Genomic DNA, 15150 nt, shown 5'->3' with positions numbered 1-15150 from the left:
AAAAAAAAAAGATCAACGATTGCAGCGCCGGCTGCATTCATTGATAAGCTCAGTTTGCGATCCCCGGCACTAGAGGTTAAATGGATTACAAGTCTCCCCAGTCTCCCCATTCAAAACCTCCACTGCTCTCTGATTGGCTGAGAAAAGCTTGCTGTTACATTACTTCTAAATGACATGTTCCCTGTGCTGTGGAAAAGGTATTGGAATCCTGAATATTGTCATTGACCCAATTTGGTCAATGATGTCACTTTGGATTCCTAGCTGTAGTACCACAAAGCCAAGCATGTCATTGGCCTGACATTCAGTTGACAAGGTTCACAGCACATTTGGGAAACAAAATGTTCATCCTAGTCAATCTTACGTATGTTTGATAAGTCTAACCAATGGCTAAAACCTAGGATTCGATACAAGCCCAACAAAAGCACAAATGTAAACCTCATTCCTTGCATGACTGTCATAATAAACTTATAGAAGAGGTTTGGAGACACAAACTGCTTCCTCAGAACTTAACAAGTAGGAGAGAAAGTATTTCATGGCAGTTTGGTGGTTTATTGCCCTCTTAGGACTTACTTTCTCTAAAATTCGAGTAATTAATAAATTGGCCAGTCCACAGGAAGGATGTATATGAAGCCAATAAATAGAAATGTGCCAGAATGGATTCAACTGGCTCTAAGAGGAAGAATTATAATGGTTGAATAATATGTTACCAGTGGGAGAGCTCCCTGACCTTTTCTTACATGGAGTGAACTTCTGATTGAATGCGTGAGGGGGGAGGTCGGAGAAACTTTGAGTCATTAATGGCCTCCTCAAGTGCTGGAGATCTGATACCTGGAGTCTATCGCCCAGTTTGTAAAAGAATAGTTACTCAGAACAGAATATTTTGTCACAAAATCAGGAATGTGTTTTCCGCTGCATAAAAAATGAGAGCCCTAAATCTTCCAATAATAATGTTAAGAATCAGAAATTAATAAGGAACAGCAGAGAATATTATCCTGAATATAATACATCCAAGTTGAATTAGTTAACTGCATTCTTTCCAACGCATCACTTTAATTCCAATCATGTCTAATTTATACAGTTTCCATAGTCAGCTAGTCAGCCCTAGCTCTATGCAACCAGCAATCTGTGCAGTTTAGATTTATTTGTAAAAGCAACAGTATAATATATTAGGCATAATGGAAAAGGGAAGCGTTAGAAACCCTAACGGGTATATTTTTGCTCCCTGCACCCTGCTAGGGCTAGATTTCCCTACTCTTACTATCTTAAAGACAGCAACAGGAGTTGAGAAAAAGCTCTCTAAAATCAAAATTGTTTTGCATTCCAGAAAAGTGGCATAGGAATAGATGCCCCACTAAAGGATTTTTCTTTTACATTTGCTCCTTGATATCCATGGCTTTACTACCATTAGGTGTCACGTGTCATAAACTTAAATCACAACCTAGGTCCAGGTGTATGTGTGTTTTACATTCTGGTGAATGTTGAGGGGCACCATATCTGGCCATAGTGTAATGCAAAGTTAGTGTTAATTACTGGATATCTTCACTTTTCATAATGTTCTCCTACATAGGTTACCTTAGTATAACAGGCCCTGCGCCTATTGTGTAGGCTCATCACAGCTTTATTTCTTTCTGTTGGTGGCGTTGAATGGATGGGATTGTTTGGGGTTGTAAGGAGGTTGTTTCCTCCATAAATGAGGACAAAGAACATAAGACGTAAGGCCAAACTGGGACTTTTTTTAAGCAAACACTGTGTAATGAGGGGCATGACCACACAGTGGAGATCTCTGCAGCAGTTGAAGTTATTTCCCTCTGTGTAGGGCTACTTTAGGATTGGGCAAACTAGGCAATTGCCCAGGCCACCACCTTCTCTAGGACTCCAACTGACAGTATTTCAGGGGTGCAGGGAGCTGGAATGCAAATGCCTTTGTGAGTTACTTTGGGAGTGGAAAGAGGGAGCCAAGAAGATCTGCTTTTAATGGTTCAATACAATCACAAGATGTACTCTAAAATGAACCACTTTTAGAGCTGCATTATTACATTTTGTATGGAACATGCAGTGCTCATTGTGGCATGGCATAGATCCCTCATTTGTGCATTTGTTGTAAGTAATAGCTGTTGTAAATGAAAGCTATTGAGTATTACTGAGGCAGCACATTTACCTTTCAGCCGTGGAAGTGGATCCTCCCTGAAAATCAAGACTAGGTAAAGTTAGAGTGTATAAATATTGTATAACCCAATTACCCCAGAAAGCCAGAACTAAACGACCGGCCGTATAGGAGTGCTCTGAGACCGTGAGAGGCCGATTCCCCTGATAAATGTGTCCCTCTGTGTGTTTAATGACTGTCATCTATTTCCTGCAATGGACATCATTATGGCAGGAAGCTGGGAGCCAGCCATGTAATGCCTCTGCACTATATCTCTTAACAAGACAACTATCTCTCATGTCTCATTTCCTGCCAGAAAAGAATTTCTTCTCAAAATAATATTTAAAGGTCAAATCTAATAATTGCTATCAATAGAATAGCAATTAGTTTACAATTAAACTGTGCTCAACCAGTATTTCACGTGTATAACTAACGTGTATAATTACCAAAACCTTATTTTCCTTTTGTATTTGTTACTGTTAGAGAGATATCACTTATTTCCTGTCTTGGAGGACACCTTTTTATCAGACAGGAAGTGAAGGTAACTCTCCAGCTGATCCTATAAGTGCAGTAAGTCTACACTGTCTTTAAATGCCTATAATAGCCTGTATAGCTTTTGTATGGGGTTTTTGGCATTTATAAAGGCATTTTAAACCAAGGTATTTAGCAGAAAAGAGAAAAAAAACTAATAAAAACCCATAAATACCCCCCAAATGTCCCTAAAACACCCATAAAGACCTTAAAATGACCAAAAACCACACGTGAATGTCATATTTATTTTAATAGGGGTGTTTGGAGCACTTTGGAGTTAATGTATGTTTTCAAATATGTTTGGGCTTTTTTAGTGTTTATATACAGTTTTGGGTGTATGCTGGCTGTTTTTGGGCGTTTTAACACTTGTCAAATTCTACAGGAAATGTTTTTTTTGGTTTTGGTTTTTTTACAGCTCAGCAAGAAAACATTTTGGTGTGAGTTGGCCCATGAATTGATTGGGAATTTCAAACATGGACTTTTAAATGCTGAGTTTACATGCTGCGGAAATGGTCTGTGCAGACTTAAGCCTTCTACAGATTTCAGATGGACGTCAGAGGATTGTCGTTGGAAACAATCTTTTGTGAATGTATCCAGTGACAGATGAACAAACTCTGTTCAATAGAGAGGGGAGGGGGTGGATGTGTGAGCAGCACCCTGCTGTGCTCTCCTCCTTAGGAGTGCACAGTGGTCGTTCCTGATTGATCACTTATTATTCCACTGTGACAGTTTAATGAGTGACGTCGTGGAACTGCTTTACACGTTAGATTTTTGCCTAGGGCGGCCAAAGCAGTTCGTATTCAATGAGAATCGCCTGATGTGTGTGTATGTAGCTTTAGTCTTAAACCTGATAGGTTTTCCTATTTTTGTTCTTATTTTGTCCACCTTCACCATTCAAAACTAAAAAATCTCCAGCCTTAACATAGGTTACTCCTGCATACCCATTCAGGAGAACATAATTATTGGCCCCTAATCTGAAGGACCTTATTTAAATTTCAGAGATAGAAAATATTGGTAAATGTAGGAGCGTAGTTACTTTTTCTATGTGACAAATCTGCATTTCTGGAAATGAATACACGATGTCAATGTTGTGTGACTTATGTATCTATCTCACTTTTATCTGTAGGCCCAGTTTCAATGAATATCTACCAATGAATATACTTTTGCATGTGTATAATGAATTGTTACAGGTTCTCTTTAAAGCATGGAATTCTATGAAATAACTATCTTGCATCCAGTGAATGTTTATGAACAAATGTAAAAGGTTCAGTGGTGAAGTTTTTGGAGATGAGAGAATTCCTTTTTGGCCTCCACAGGGGTCTCACGTTGCCAAAAGGCCTGTTTTCCAGATGACTGGCAAAGCACAGTGCTGTTACTGTTACAGATGCTCTGGTGTTCTCCAATTGTAACCTTTGAAGAACCCTCGTAAAAAATAGATGAGAGAGAATTGTTTTAACCCCACTAAACATTTGTTTAAGGATGGCTAAAAAGTAGATTGGAACCGTGCGGTTTGTTATTTTATAGGAGATGCTGCCAATGCAATAATAAAACTAAAATCATAAAATTACAAATAACATTTACAAATATGGATGTAAAAGAACGTCCCCTGTGTAGAACATGCTGTATTTGTTTTAGTACATTCTTGCACATGTTTGCCACCCATAAAACCTGCCCCCTTTAAACTCCAAAAGCAGGAAGGATGAATAAATGAAAGCAGCCTGAAGTATCGAAAAATGATATCAGTGGTGAACAGGATTGTGAGAATTTATCTAAATCAGAAATACTCCGGGGATTGGGGTGCTGGGGATGGGCAGAGCAATGTTCCTAGAACTGAACATTATTATGCCTCTATTACTCCTTAAAAAAGTTTTTTTTATTTTTCTGTATACATTACTTATCAAGTTTTACATTCAGTTATACAATGCAGTGATTCTCTATGACAGTGTATCTCAACCAGGGTTCCTCTAGAGGTTGCTAGGGGTTCTTAAAGCAATGAGATATATGAGCCTATTAGGACAGTTTAGGTGGCACCAATGGCTATCTGTAAGAGCTACATTCTTCCCACTGGCCGCTATACTAATGTTGTGAATATAGTAATTATGGCAGGGGATTCCCTAAGATCTAAAAGTTATTTCAAGGAAAAATGTTGGGAATGGCTGATCTATGCAATGCAGGCAGATAATGGCTGGTGGACGGGTGAAGCATATGGCAATCAATTACCTGAATCCAATGGAAGGAATGGGCATGAACAGGCTTAGAAGGGCTAGATCATGCTGGATGTCCTTCAGACAAGAAATGAGACAGTTAGAGACTTGCTAAATCTTCTAATGCCCATTGTACAGTGTGCAGTGAAATATAAGCAAGTCATTTCAGCACAGAAAAATAGCCTGTACAACCTTTTCCTAATGACAGCTGTAAAATATTAGATTACTCCGCACTTTCTGTTTGGGACGACCATCACCAGAACAAATGTTCAAAGAAATTGTTCCAAACAGGGCCACGGAAAGTAAAATAAACCAGAAATACGTTTAAATTATTATTTACCATATCAAGAACTACAATTTTGCCTTTTTTAGGTGCCAGATCTAAAGATTTTCCACTAATGACCATATAGGGTGACATACATAACACTAGCCCAAGGGATAATAAATGAAAATTAGCTATGCATCCTAGGTAATTTCTTTCCAGAGTAGGTTGTTTTAGTAGTGAGCATGCTTTGTACAAGTAAGTACCAAAAACTGGTTTAGAATGGTGGTTAATGGAAGCACAATTATGTTGTGTTTAATAGGACATATTGGGCTTTATTTATAAACAGGGGTGTAGTCTTAAAAAAGAAGAGGGGGCACAGTACTATCCATGGCGAGTGTGAATGCGCATCATTGTTATACAAACGCCTAATTCCCGAAAAAAGAGAGGGCAAGGCATGCCCACGTGTGCCTGCCCCACTACACCCCTGTTTAGAAAACAGGATTTCTGAGATTCCCTCAAACATTTACTTGTGGGAATTTTCCTGTTCAATGTGTTTCAATGGCAGTAATTGATTCCCACCAGGGAATGTTTGAAGCAATGCCAGATTCTCTGTTTTAATAATAGAACCCTTTGTGTTTCTTTGGGCAAAAGTTCATTATGTTGTTTTGCATTTTACTGTTATTTATTTATTTATTTTAATTGTGGAAACAAAGTGTGAAGAGTAAAGCTGCGTACACACGTGCAATTTTTGTCGTTGGAAAGGATCTTTCACGATCCTTTCCAACGATAAAGGACTACACGATGCATGAACGGTGCTGTACATACAGCACCGTTCTGCTCTATGGAGAGGGGAGGGGGAGAGCGACGGAGCGGCACCCTGCTGCGCGCTCTCCCCCTCCCTTGCATTAGGATCGGTCGTCGTTCATCGTCCGTGGATCCGCCAGGACGGTCGTTCGGACAATGGACGACGCCGACTGTACACACGCCAGATTTTCACCCAATATCTGTCCGATGCCGATTATCGGGTGAGAAAAATCTGACATATGCAATTATTCACGTTGGAAAGGAGCTTTCACGTTCCTTTCCAACGACTAAAGACTGAATGATGAATTAACAAGCAGTGTACATACAGCACAAGGTGAGGGGGAAAATGATGAAGTGGCACCCTGCTGTGCTCCCTCTCCCCTTCACTTTTATTAGGATCGTTCGTGGATCCACCTGGACGGATCCATCGATGACGTATGATGAGCTCTGTACACACGGCAGATTCTCGTCCGATATCAGCCCTGAGTCATGTGTACATAGCCTAAGGCCAACGAATACCTGCTTTTTGACACAGGAACAAATCCAAGATAGTTGACATGAGCTTCTGTTAACCGTAGGTACAGACTACCTTGTAACCCAGCCCCTGCCTATTTTTTAACAGGCTCCTTAGCAGCTTAAAAATTCTGGCTGCAGTACTCACCTCCATTTTAGTTCTAATCCGAATTTTGGCAATGGTCCTCAGTTTTCTGAGTTGAATGATGACCACTGTTATGTATCCCTTCAGACATTGAGCATCCAATGTGTTTTGGGCATCATGGCTCCTGGTGCTCTGCATTCATGATACAGGTGCTGCTCTCTGTTCTACATCAAAAGTAGGAATAAAAAAAAGATTAAAATACATTTAGGGACTTCCTGCTGGGTTCAGGAGGCAATTGTGAGATGCTAGGTTTTAAATATACTTTCTACTTTGAATTAAACCTATTAAATATACCTAAAAATTTAATTTTTGCCGGTCCTGGAGAACTGGAGTCGGTCAGCCCTGGTGTAATGTGGTGCTCACAGTAAAAAGGAGATTTTTGCAGTATTTAAGGCAGACTAAATCTAGTAGGAGAACCAAGCGAGAAAATTAGTTTTATGGTGTTACATTTGCAATAATTTCATACCCTTGAGTATAAATTACAAGTAAGAAACATGGTACGGTAATGTGAGAAGCAGGCTAAAAATGATTATTTCATGTGACACGGACTGACTCAACACATTTGTGTCTTCTGTTAGCTTTCCAGCAATCTTCAGTGAATGATCGCAGCACTGCACGATTCACAACATGGGATTCAGTGTAAACTACACCAATTTATTTCAACTATAGGCCTTGCCGGTGTGATAAGCAGCAGTGTGGTAACCATGGCAACAACACTTCATTCCTGCGGGGGCAGATCCAGGCACAAATCTGAAGGTGGTAAAAGATTTAGCAAGAGAGTAGAATGTAACAACGAGATCAGAATCAATCTGTTATTATTATTTGTAGTAGTTGTAGCAGCATTTCAAACACGTCAATAGTACAGCACAAACAGCTAATAAGAGTTGGATATTGCAGGCACCCATAATTCCATAATTACACTTCATTCTGTCAAATATGTCAACTATAATTTATTTCTTGCAATGGGTAATACTGTTTACTTTGTAAAGCCTGTAAGTTTAAAATCTGTATTTCTTATAATGTTATACAATGAGCAAGTGGACGCATTCCAAAAAAGCTTACGTGGTTCCTGCATTCTTTTATGTATCCAGTTGCCCCATGTCTGATTGCCTCTAATCATTTATTGAGTGGCAATTCTTGCTTCTGAAGAGTTGTAGTCAGGGGCATCTTAAGGGCAAGGTGATTGCACTCCCATATTTTTAAGGCCCAGTCTTTACGTGATTTTTCTTTTGTATATTCTTGTATAATTTTGCTAATATTAGAATGATTGCCATCTGTTCTTCTACACAACATCCCCCTTGCATAGCTGGTGATCTAAGCACCAGCACAGGAGCAGAAATGGTAGCTGGCTGTCCACGTCATCGTCGCCAGAATTAACTTCTGGGCAGAGTTGGTGGACTTCACTCATTTGTCCACATAATTTAATTTTGTGTTCCTTGGCCCTGTTACCTTACAAAATGACCAAATGTCAGAAAAGCTGTGCATTCTGGTGTGAATCACTTCTCAGTATATTTGTTTAAAGGTCCTCAGTATGACCCAGAAAGGGATCAGAATGGTGAAGGAACCAGGATAGGTAACAAGCAGTGTGTGGCATCCAACTGAACAGCCAAAAAAATGGTAGCCAAAAGCACAGGTAGGAGTGAGAGTTGTCCACTGCTGTGTAGACCATGTTGTGGGGGGTATTGCTTGTGAGCTTACTGCTGTGGGGTTGTTGCTTTTGGGGGGTTATGGGCCCGGACACATTATAACCACACCAAATATACGGCCATGCCCACTTAAACTTTGCACTGTGCATTAAAAGCCTCTCCACTTTAAACTATTCTTAATTTGTTGCCTCTGGTTGCAGTTTTCCCTGACTGCTATTGCTGACATTTGAAAGTGTTGACGGTGTTGACTGGCCAAAGTTTTAGCAATTCTTGGTAGTATCCTCTCCAACCTTCCTAATTGCCAGGTAACTCTTAACATCACTAGCTGTTGTCTAACCAGAGCAGCAATCCGGAGTTTGGCTATGTACACGTCAGAGGATTCTGGTCTGATTATCGCTTCGGGGCTAGTATTGGACGAGAATCTGCTGTGGATCTTGGCAGATCCATGACAGACGAACAACAAACGACTGCAATACAAGTGAAGGGGAGAGGGTGCAGCGGGGTACCACCCGCTTGTTCTCCCCCCTTTCCTCTCCATAGAGCAGAACGGTGTTGTATGTACAACGCTTGTTCATGCATTTTTCAGTCTTTTGTCATTGGAAAGGAGCGTGAAAGATCCTTTCCAACCACAAAAGTCTAACAGCCTTAGGCTATAGCTGGGTTGGCTACCTGTCTGATCCCACTGGTAATTTGTTTTTTATTTTGCATTTTTTCATATCAAAACTAAATCGGATACTTCTTTAAAAAATTCTATTCTAATTAATCCATGTTGCTTGTGTTTACTGGCCCTTCACCAGACAATGTGCCTTCTCTTTGTCAGAGCATTATCAGATCTTAGTTGATTTTTATTTTGGTCGAGGGGTGAGGCTCACCTTTTATTTAGGTTGCTATGTCTGTAATGTTTCCATTATACATAGAGTGGCAATGTTATTTGTTCACCAGCCTGGGACGGCTCCAAATCCACCTACAGTGGGAGGAAAGCAGAACGTATCCTGTTGCTGCAGCAAATAACCATTACCGTGCAGTGCTAAAAATACACATAATAGCTGCCTGGCTGTGCAGAGAAATAAACGCTCATTTCAAATTGATTTCTTTATGAATTACTTGTTGTCTTCCATCCACTTTACCCATCAAAATCATCAGAAAACACAAAACTGTTACGTACATTAGCTTTTATCTTTTTTTTTTTGTTTTTATTTATGAAAGAAATGTGAAACATGAGTAATACATAGCAACCAATAGGATGTTATTCTATTATCCTAAACCAGATCTGTGGCCCTAAAATAAATAATTGGGAGCCGGAAGAGATTTTTTTTACAGAAGTGATGAGCTATGTATTATGACATGCTATTTCTCTTCTGCAAGAAATCTGAATCGGAACCAGTAGAAACTCGGAAGTGCATGCATTCACCCTTCTATTCATCCTGTATCCATTGTCCACAAGATAGACGGTGATCAGAAATCCAAAGTTTTAGAGTCATCATAAGAACAAGAGGTGAGGGTAAATCTTCTAACGGAACAAGTTGTTTTGATGACAACTGTTTAGGTTGGTAATTCCTTCATTTTGGGGGATTTCCTCCTAAATAAGGTACATTTGCCCTATAAATAAAGTTGAAAAGATTGAAATGTCAGTTATGTTTGTATTGCTGTTTCAGTCACACTTTTTTTTTTGTACTTATGATGGGGAGTATTGGGCAGCATAGTGGCTCAGTGGTTAGCACTTTGGCCTTTGTAGTGCTAGGTCCCAGGTTTAAATATCGGCCAGGACACTATCTGCATGGAGTTTGCAGGTTCTCCCAGATTCCCACAGATATTCTAACTCTAACCCACTAGCTGAAGTTGGGATTTTAGTACTTGAAATGATTATTTTTTTTACATGTCTTTTTTTTTTTTAAATTTTCTACAAACTACAGTGGAATAAGTTACAGGGATACTAGAGCAGGGAAAGGGAACAACCTTTTAAAATTGATTTAAACAACGTGAATATATCCATTGGGCAACACTCCACTTAACTTCCAGTTTGCAATCAACATTGTATACCTAGTATGAAGCACAGAATTTTCTGATGGTGGCCTTGGCCAGGACACATGAAGTTTGCATGTTTATCCTCTGTTTGTGTGGATTTCCTCTCTAATATGACATACAAATGCCTTGAGTCCTTTGGCAAAAATGTGCTACACAATTGATGGTATTATTATGAACCCAGACTGAGAATTAGGTTTAATATTTTCCTGCAATTCCACATTTATACACTAGATGTCAACCTTTTAGTAACAACCATCCCTCCACATTCATAGCTGGATGAGAGCATATTAATAAAATGCTTTGCTGATGAACATTTTGCTTTGACATACAAAAACCTACAGTATATACCAGTCTGGACCTCAAAGCAGAAATGTTCTGTAAAAGAATCAGCAAACAATAGATAAACACCTTGATTAAATAGGACAGATTTACAGATTGCTGAGTTTAGCAGCAACATTAGTTATCAGGGTTAATTGGTTGTTGTTAATGTTCATCATAAGCTTTTTCCATATTTTAGAAAGGTGCATCAGTAGATAAGACAGAAAGTGACTTCACCAGGGTGTTCCAAACAATGCGTGAATCATCCCAAAAATGACTAATTAAAAATGACAAACACAAATGTTAAAAAGCTGAAAAAATGCTATTACAAGTAATGTATGCTGAGCCATAAATTTTACATTTATATTTTCACAATATCTGTAACTCAAAGCTGCAAGGATAAACTGTCTCAAATGTAAAAATATATATAAATATATATATATATTTTTTTTTAACTGATAGCTTTTTTAGTTTTAGAAAGGGAAGGGTTAAAATTCTTGATATGCTCCCTTCTCCATTGATGTCTTCTTAGGGAGCTCTACCAATATCCCCTGTCCTTTAGCCACAACAGGAAGCCCATGTCTATCTTTTAGAAGTGAGGAAAAAGTCCCCCTTAGTTTTCGGGAAGATTTTTCCTCTATTCCTGTTCTGGCAACTCAAAATTTTGGATTTTCCCCTTACTTCCAGTCCCAAGGACAAATGTAATGATACACACAAAGAAAGTAATTAATCTCAGCAGAAATAAAAACCTGACAAGGTTGCTAAATAATGTTTGGCTTTGGATACAATATAAAAAATGAATTCCTCACATAGTTTTGTCTTTTGATTAAAGTGACAACCAGTCAGAGGCTCACTGTCAGGATAGTAAATGCTATGACCAGACGGATGGGACTTCACCAAGGGATACTGACTTAAGTTACAATCTGAAAATTCATATAAATAAAACCATGTAGGTTACATAAACATTAATAACTGGCAAATACATTCTACCTGGAACATATGCAGAGAAGAACTAATCTAGCCATGTACATGAGCAGGGTAGAAAAGGCACTGAAGAAATCACATCAAGTTGGATCAAGAGCAAGGCCAGAGTTTATTTAGGATACAATGGACACCAGAGCAAAATGTGAAATACCTAAATTATGGCAATTGGATAATAAATAGATTTTCAGTAGTGCCTAATTACAACACTTTACTGACTATTGAGGGACACTCACTGGTGGCTACTAGAACAGGGGATCACCTGCCATAGAATCATGGTGCCACCAATAGGTCATTGAATTTCTTGTTCCCGTTCTTGACCTCCTGGAGTCTACTTTAGGAAAAATACTTGTCAGTTACCTTATATACACTGTTATTATTCAACCACATGATATGACCTACATCTCCCCAGCAATTAACACCCCCTCCATATATTACCCCTTCCTTTCCCCACCTACCACCAAGTCAACCCTGGGTTCAAGAGCCCCATCTTAGTATCACCCCATTCTGCCACCTTAAATGCCCAAAACCTCCTTTGACACTGAAGGTATTTGCCATGATGGATTCTATTGATGAATTATAAATCATAATTTCTAGGAAATAGTATTTATAACAGGACTATTGGAAGGATCAATAAAAGGGCAATTAGGTGGAATTAAAGCAGATCTCCAATGGTACAACACTGATATTTCAAACACCCATTTGGATAAGATGAATGAGATTGCCAGTATATCAGCATCCTGTTATTCTCATAGGTTGTTTTTCAAACTCTATGTTGTTGGAACTGTCCTCCACCTCTCCTGAGTGATCTCAATAGGTGGAGAACCTTTCCAGCTCCAAATTATTACAGAACATTGCGTACAAGATCTGATTTCACTCAAGGAGAAACTTAGCTACAAATGAGACAAAATCAGACTGCAAAAAATAGAGTTCTTTCAATATGTTTGACAACGACCCAACCCGGACAATCACTGGGCAAATCTTCTCTATGATATAATAATGGAATAGCCTTTTGACTCCACAGTGTGGACCGTTGACAATGTTTAAAATTCCCAAATGACTCTTTCTGACTCCACCTTTCCTGTTACTTGACAAAACACATCCATTTATATTCAACTTTATTTTTAAAAGGCCAGTAGAGCTTAATTGTTAGTTATGTAAAGAACATCAATCACTTTCATTTCCTGATGTACGTAAAGGTTTATTGAGTAATGAAACTAACTGTTTGAGAACATTCTGGTCTTAACTTAGTCACTCCACAAATTATCAGCAATGACGTACAAGTTGAAGGATTTTTTTCAGGGGTATCAGGTGACATTGACACCCATCCATAGGACAGGTGCCCCTACTGTCATGGAAGGGGTTTTTAGTTTCTACTATGGAGGATGTTAGCTCTAGCCAAAATGTTGTTCTGTTTCGAAAAGTATTAGTACCTTAATTGAAGCCGAACTCCTGGTAATTTTTTTTTTTTTTTTAAAGATCCTCCAAGCAATGTTTAAAGGGAAAAAAATCCACTCTGGCTGCAAATAACCCCCTCTGGACAGAGCTTCCCCTTGTACTCTTCTTCTCCACCACAAGATGTCCTCAGTCTGCTAGATTAAATGACACCAAGAGCCCAACAACTCAAAGACATTGTGAGAGTGCAGGGCATCATGGGGCTGCCCCTGAGCACCAGGGAACTTGTATTGATTCAATGAAAGGCCATGTCTGTGCTGTTTTTTCCATTAATGAGAACTGCCTAGCCCAAAGATGAGAGTGGGAAAAGACCCATTGCTTTGTTATATGATAACAAAGGCAATTAGTAGTGTAGGTGAACCAGTTATATAACTGATACAGTATTATCACATTTATTAACAAATTATTTAAAGAGTAATGGTAATTTCATTGGTGTTACAGGTTTTATAAGTTGAAAGACAGAATGAAGTGTATCTTTTGAGAATCTCTATGACTGAATCTCTATAATCTCTATTGGGTCCCTGTGTCCCCTGCTGCATACTATGGTTACTTCTATTGACACCTATGTGAATACTGGCAAGTTTAAAATCTCATTTTCTGAGCACCTTTTTTTTTAAGATATTGTGCTAGCTGGAGAAGGTTGCTTTAGGGAAGGGCAAAACCTAGAACTCCCATCATTCACATGCAATATTTTATATTTACCTAAATAAAACCATAATAAAATTATTAAAAGTGTTATTTGCTGTAACGATATAACATAAACTCAAACAAATATTATATATTACAAATACAATACTAATAATATACAAATAATAAATAATATACAATACCATTGTACATTGTACATTTTCTTTAAATATATAATAGAATAAATGTGTCCATGAACAGTAGGCAAATATTTGTAAGATTATGCACTGATATAACGTTTCCAAGAAAAGGCATCTCCATAAAGGGTCACATCAGAACTTTCACAACATTCATTTGTAAAGAACATAAACCTTCTAGCATGATGAAAGACTTTGAATGTATTAAAATATTTTCCTCATTAAGTCTTTGCATATCTAGAGTGGTGAATTGCGGGTGTGAATTCTCTCTCTTTTGGCATTACTAGTTGGACCCATCCCACCTACATCTCATTACTGCAGTTACACTCTAAATCCTATCTTCATAGTGTACCTGGGGTCCACCTATAAAGCAGTGAATTTGACATTCACTGAAACATTATCTGATGAAGAATCTTCCAAGTTCATGTGTTCCAATGGCAGCAATGGATTCTCCACCAGGTAATTTTCCAGTGAATGTCAGATTCACCAATTTACAAACACACCACTATATGAATATCTGACCTCAATAATCAACTTAAGATAAAAGTAATAGTCATTGGTACAGAATTATCATGGATTTCAATTGACCTGCAATATCACTAGAAGGGAAATCCAACAGTTGGGACAGGTGATGAAGTAATAAAATGAGCAGGAATAAAGTTCACAGTAGATCAGGGGTGTCAAACTCTGGCCAAATCTGGCCCTTAAGGTCCTTTTTTTTGCCCCCCTCCAAAGAATTCCGAAAATGAACTACATCTGGCCCGCCCACTCTCGTTACCACCTCACATAATCATTTTCAATACATGCAATACATATACATTATTCCTTTACACCCATCATGTGACACAAAGCCTAGGCAATGATCACATGGTGCCTGCCTACAAGGGGCATTGTGTTTGTTTCAATCCATTGGAGACTGAATAGTGTAATATTTAGTGTCAGACAAACTTGTGATGTGAGAGGATAACAACACACAGCCTGCATAGATAGATAGAAGTTAGTCTTTTCAACCCTAAAGTGTGTGTAGAGGGGTTTTTTATTAGTTATTGATGAAGTAGTAAACTTCCTCAATTTTTTCAATAAATTTCAAGTTTGTCCCTCGACTTGGTCTAAGTTTTTAATTTTGGCTCTCTGTATATTTGAGTTTAACACCCCTGAAATAGGTGATCTGAGCAGACAACAGCAGTGTCAGTCAGAAGAAACATAAAACAAATATTCAGTTTAGTCAAACTCATGGAATTCATACTTAGTGCAAGCTGACAAACAGAGGTGAGCACTATTGATTATGAAAGGTAT

The 15150-nt window shown here is 38.5% G+C and overlaps 1 protein-coding gene across 1 annotated transcript in view; it reads left to right on the top strand.

The window, feature by feature from the left end:
* ACYP2 (acylphosphatase 2) overlaps positions 1 to 13664 on the top strand; it is a 28611-nt gene extending 14947 nt beyond the window's left edge. The window contains exon 4 of the mRNA XM_072410460.1: positions 13055 to 13664. Within this exon, the coding sequence (XP_072266561.1) occupies positions 13055 to 13328 (274 nt within the window). The 3' untranslated portion in view covers positions 13329 to 13664. The remainder of the gene's footprint in view (positions 1 to 13054) is intronic.
* The last annotated feature ends 1486 nt before the right edge of the window (positions 13665 to 15150 follow it).

Source organism: Pyxicephalus adspersus, chromosome 4 (genome assembly GCF_032062135.1).
Source record: "Pyxicephalus adspersus chromosome 4, UCB_Pads_2.0, whole genome shotgun sequence".
Classification (NCBI taxonomy): Eukaryota; Metazoa; Chordata; class Amphibia; order Anura; family Pyxicephalidae; genus Pyxicephalus; species Pyxicephalus adspersus.
Note: the sequence above shows the minus strand (reverse complement) of the source record. Positions and strands in the feature narration are given on the sequence as shown.